This window comes from Mus caroli, chromosome 7, assembly GCF_900094665.2.
Source record: "Mus caroli chromosome 7, CAROLI_EIJ_v1.1, whole genome shotgun sequence".
Classification (NCBI taxonomy): Eukaryota; Metazoa; Chordata; class Mammalia; order Rodentia; family Muridae; genus Mus; species Mus caroli.
This window is the reverse complement of record NC_034576.1, coordinates 124,081,802-124,086,685: the sequence shown is the minus strand read 5'-3', so window position 1 is coordinate 124,086,685 and position 4,884 is coordinate 124,081,802. Positions and strand designations below refer to the sequence as shown.

General features: G+C 47.0%; 1 protein-coding gene across 2 annotated transcripts in view; it reads left to right on the top strand.

Moving 5' to 3' along the window:
* The window catches only part of Cog7 (component of oligomeric golgi complex 7), a 60,582-nt gene that overhangs the window by 14,605 nt on the left and 41,093 nt on the right, over positions 1–4,884 (top strand). For both annotated transcript variants that reach the window (XM_021166756.2, XM_029479879.1), the window contains exons 5-6: positions 2,387–2,469; positions 3,427–3,549. In XM_021166756.2, coding sequence (XP_021022415.1) covers positions 2,387–2,469; positions 3,427–3,549 — 206 coding nt within the window. The remainder of the gene's footprint in view (positions 1–2,386; positions 2,470–3,426; positions 3,550–4,884) is intronic.

Below are 4,884 nucleotides of genomic sequence, written 5' to 3'. Positions count from 1 at the left end.
CTTTCTTTCTTTCTTTCTTTCTTTCTTTCTTTCTTTCTTCCTCTTTCTTTCTTTCTTTCTTTCTTTCTTTCTTTCTTTCTTTCTTTCTTTCTTCCTCTCTCTCTTTCTTTCTTTCTTTCTTCCTCTCTCTCTCTCTTTCTTTCTTTCTTTCATGTGTATTTTGATTGCATGTGTGTCTGTGTGAGGGTATTAGAGACCCTGGAACTGGAGTTACAGTTGTGAGCTGCCATGTGCATGCTAGAAATTGAACCTGGGTCCTCTGGAAGAGTAGCCAGTGCTCTTAACCACAGAGCCATCTCTCCAGCCCTGACCATGAACTTCTAAGCCTCCTGTTTCTACCTCCTGCTATTTCAAGTGTACATAGTTTTATGTTGTTCTTAGGATCAAGCCCCTTCCTTCTACCCTCTCTTTTTGGTTTTTGTTTGTTTGTTTGTTTGTTTGTTTTCAGATAGGGTCTTGCTATGTAGCACTGCTGTGCAGACCAAGTTGGTCTCACACTGGAGCAATCCAATGTGCCCAGCTTAGAACATCTTTAAGATTCAGTTTTGGTAGTTTGTGTGGAGGAATTTATCATTTTCATCAAGGATATCTGATGTGTTATTTTATAATGGTCCAGAGTACCTTCCTATGATCCTTTCAGAAGTATTGTCTTGGTTTTCATTTCTCACTGTGTACGTTTAATCATTCTCTCGTTTAAGCATTCTTGGGGTTTGTTTGTTTATTTTTGTACTTAGGTCTAGGTGGATTTTTCAGTGTGCTACCTTGCTCAGACTTCTGGCTTTGCTGGTCTCCTTTTCTGTTCCCTGTTCTCTGCTTATCCCATGGTCCTCGTGCCTTTGGTTGGTTTGAGGTAGAGTCTCACTACATCACTGTGCAGCCCTGAGCGGCCTTGAGCTCTCAGTCCTGCTGCCCGTACGTAAGTAGTCCACTGTCACCCTGGCACTGCTGCTTAAGTAGTGCTTTAGTACAGTTAGTGCACTTCCAGCAACTGCTCTGTGCTACTCTAGCAAGAAACTGACATAGGCAGGGGATGGCACTGCCCTTGTGTAGCTTCTCTATGTGTGGGGAAGAGAGAGAGGGAGGTTGCATAAAGAGCCTGATACAGTAAGTGCAGTGTGGGCCCTGTGAAGGGGAGGCATGGCGGCCTTGAAGGGGAGCCAGTGCAGGGTGACTGGGGAAGACCCAGGAGGCCACGCTAGATCATGATAAGCTGCAAGACCCGCAGCAGCCAAGGGTGTGATTTGTTCTCTGGCATCTGATAGAAGGCTTGCTTGCTCTCCGTTCTTCTGTCCATGTAAACACTCATAGCGTCAGACTAAGTGGCTGTTTTTGTGGATGAGAACAGTTAGAAGTCAGCACCACATGTAGCGCCCCATGGCTTCCGGCTGCAGCACTAACTGAAGCTGGAGGTGCTGTCTCCTCTCCTGTAGGAACTGAGCTTGATAGATGAGATGCCTTACTTTATATTCTGTCAGTGACAGTTCATGCTTGGGGCGGGGCCAGGACCATGGAAGGGAAGTAGGACCAGGAGGGCAGTAGGAAGTAGGAGACTGAGGCTCAGAGCCTCCTGACATGGTTGGTACACTCCAGCTTTGGAGCGCAGCCTGCCCTCATCTGTTTATCACCAGCAGCCAAGTGCACGGTGCACAGCGTGCTTTCCAGATGCTTTTGTGTGTTTGGTTTTTCCAGACAGGGTTTCTCTGTGTAGCCCTGACTATCCTGGAACTCACTCTTTGACCAGGCTGACCTCAGGCTCAGAGATCCACCTGCTCTGCCTCCTGAGTGCTGGGATTAAAGGCGTGCGCCACCACTGCCCAGACCTCCTTTTGCTTTTCAAAAATAAAATAACTTTTATTATTTTGTGTGTATGGGTGTTTGCTCACTCTGGGCACATGTTTGTGCATGGTGCCACAGAGACCAAAAGTTCTAGAGGCATTGGATCGTCTAGAACTAGAGTTACAGATGGTTGCAAGTTACCTTGTGGGTGCTAGGAACCGAACTAAGGTCCTCTGGAAAAGTAGCTGGTGCTCTTCCAAACCATCTCTCCAGTCTCTGTGTGTTCTGTACTCCAGGCTGTCATCCTCCTGTCTCAACCTCCTGGGTGTTAGGATTCCAGGCCTGTGCCACTGTGCCCAGGTAATCTTCGTGGTATAAATGGTGTTTGGTATATTACTTTAATAAGCTTAGGCTTGCAGTGAGTGTCTGGTAGCTGTAGTCTGCCCTTATTTCTTTTGCTTATGATGCTCTTGTTTGAATTAGAGCAGTTATTCCAGTAGAAACTTCCGAATCCAATTGACAAATATCTGAATTTATCAATGAGTTGCTTGCCTTGGGGGCCTTGGGAAACCTGGTTGGTAACAGTGTATGCACATTTTGTGTCCTTTAGATCAGTCTAAAGTGTTCGTGAAGGTGTTTACTGAAATCGACCGAATGCCCCAGCTCCTTGCATACTACTACAAGTGTCACAAGGTAAGCAGCAGGAGGCAGTTAGGACTGCAGAGGGAGGGCCACTACCACCGGGCCCAAAGCTTTCCTAGGCAAAGAACTAGAGACTCTGCCCTTTAGTCATTTTTCTTTTACTGAAAGCCAGTAGGGGGTGCTCTAGATCCACCCAGTAGATGCCTTTAGCTGTCACTTGGAACAAGTCCCTGAGTTTTCAGCCTGGATTCATTCACAGACTTAAAAAAACATTGTTTTAATTTGTTTCTATTTTTGATTTTTAGAGGCGAATCATGTCTTAGGAAAGCTTCATTTTGCCCTCTGTAAGCCATAAGGATTTTGTGTTTTTAAGGGCTAGGCTACCAACTTACAGCTTGCGGGGCTAACCTTAATTCCTTCAAGCATAATACTCACGTTTTTTGTTTGTTTTAGTTGTTGTTGTGTTGTTGTTGTTGTTGTTGATGATGATGATAAGTGTATGTGGAGGGTGTGTGCAGGCACAAGCAAGCTATGCTGCATGTGTGGGTAAGAGGTCAGCGTTATAGAATCTGCTTTCCTTCTACCCTTATGTGGGTTCCAGGCTTGCCAGGGCTCCAGGGAGCTCTTTATGCAGTGTTGCCATCTTGCTGGCCCTTGCATGTGTTTACGTCATATGGTGCAGGGCATGAAGTATCAGCACATGCTTATGGCCCCTCTGAAAGCTCTTCAGGCGAGTGCAGTGACCCCAGCAGAAGCTCAGCGGTGTGCTTTGAGTGGGGTCAGAGGAGACAGCATTGCTTGGAGGTTGACAGATTCAGGCATTAGATGATCAGAGCAGGAGCCTATGCCCTGGCCATTTGTTTCTTCTCTTTCTCAAGTGAATGAGTCTCAGCGGGTACTCATGTGCTCAGGACAGTAGGCAGCAATAAGTTCTGTAGTGTCATGGGGCAGTTTTCCAGCATGTTTTGGGGTACCTAGTAAGATACCCCCTTTGCTATGCCCCTGCAGGTACAGCTTCTAGCAGCCTGGCAAGAGCTGTGTCAGAGTGACCTTCCACTGGACCGGCAGCTCACTGGCCTCTACGATGCCCTGCTTGGTGCATGGCACACGCAAACCCAGTGGGCCACACAGGTAACAACAGCTCATCGTTGGAGAACAAGCCTATAGTGGCATGGGAATAGGGGACTGGGCTGGATCAAGCACTGTTGTCACCCAAGGGGTTAACACATAACTTATAAACCCACGTCAGCGAACCGTCTAGGTCTCCAAGGAAACTCTTCTTATCACTCCCCTCTGTATCTTAAACGGAATCTAATGAGTTGGTGTCCCCGGCGTTCGGCGGGGAGCCTCTGGTGTTGTCGAAAGCCAGAGGCCCCTAGTCAGGTGGTGGAGAGGTCAGACTCTTTTCATCTTAAAGTCCAGGTCAAGTTCCCTTGTTCTCACACAGAGCTGGAAGAAAAGTCTCATTTTAGAGGTGACCTCTGAGCCGGGTGGGGTGAGGCCTACGTTTTGAGTGGGAACCTCCCATCCCTTCCTCTCTCAGTCCACAGGCCTTTGTAGCCATAGGGTAGGAGCCACCCTTCCCTGTATGAGGTCAGAGGCACACAACTCTTGAGGGAGGGGAAAAGCCCATCTTACTTGGGAGTGCCGGTGGGTCAGGGCTGGTGGCTTTTTTTCACAGATAGTCATGACTTAGGTAATCACCTGTCACTGGCTGGAATGAACTCTACTGTAGCTGGGGAGAATCCCTTGCATGGGGTTATGCCATTCATGATGGCTAAAGCATTTTGTTTTGTTTCTCTTTTCATCCTGTGCACTCCTCAGACAGTTCTTGCCAGGTAGCCAGGCCTGGCCTCAGACTCATGTGATCCTCCTTCCTCAGCCTCCAGTTCCTCCCAGTTTTAGTTCCCAGTTTCCAGTGTCCCTGGCAATTCACATTCATTCACACATCCTTGCCTCTTGTACACGTCTCATATCACAAGGATAAAAGCTACTCACATCTGTACATGAACATGTCCTGTGCGTTCTCAGCCTCGATTTTGGAAGGCCTGTTCATATGTGCCTTTGGCTCATGGCCCTTTTTTCTTACTGGAGGTGGGTGTGACAGGCAGAAGTCTGCTGAAGCTGGGCTAGTGCAAAGACCAGAGATGACAGGGTAACATGTTGCCGTAACCCCCCCCCCCCATTTCCTCCTGTCACTTCCTTTTATTTTAGTGGGTTTTGGGATCAGATCTGCAGTTTCACATATGCTAGGCCAGAACATTTCCCTTGAGCTGTACTCTGGGTCATTTTTTAATTTTATGTGGAGGCAGGTTTTCTTAAGTTACTCAGGCTGACCCTGAACTTTTAATCTTCCGCCTTATTCCTCCTAAGTAGCTGGAATTATAGATTTGTATTAGATCCAGATTTACCTTTCTTTTCTTTTTAAAAATTGATGATTTTACAATTTATTTTTTTTTTTTTTTT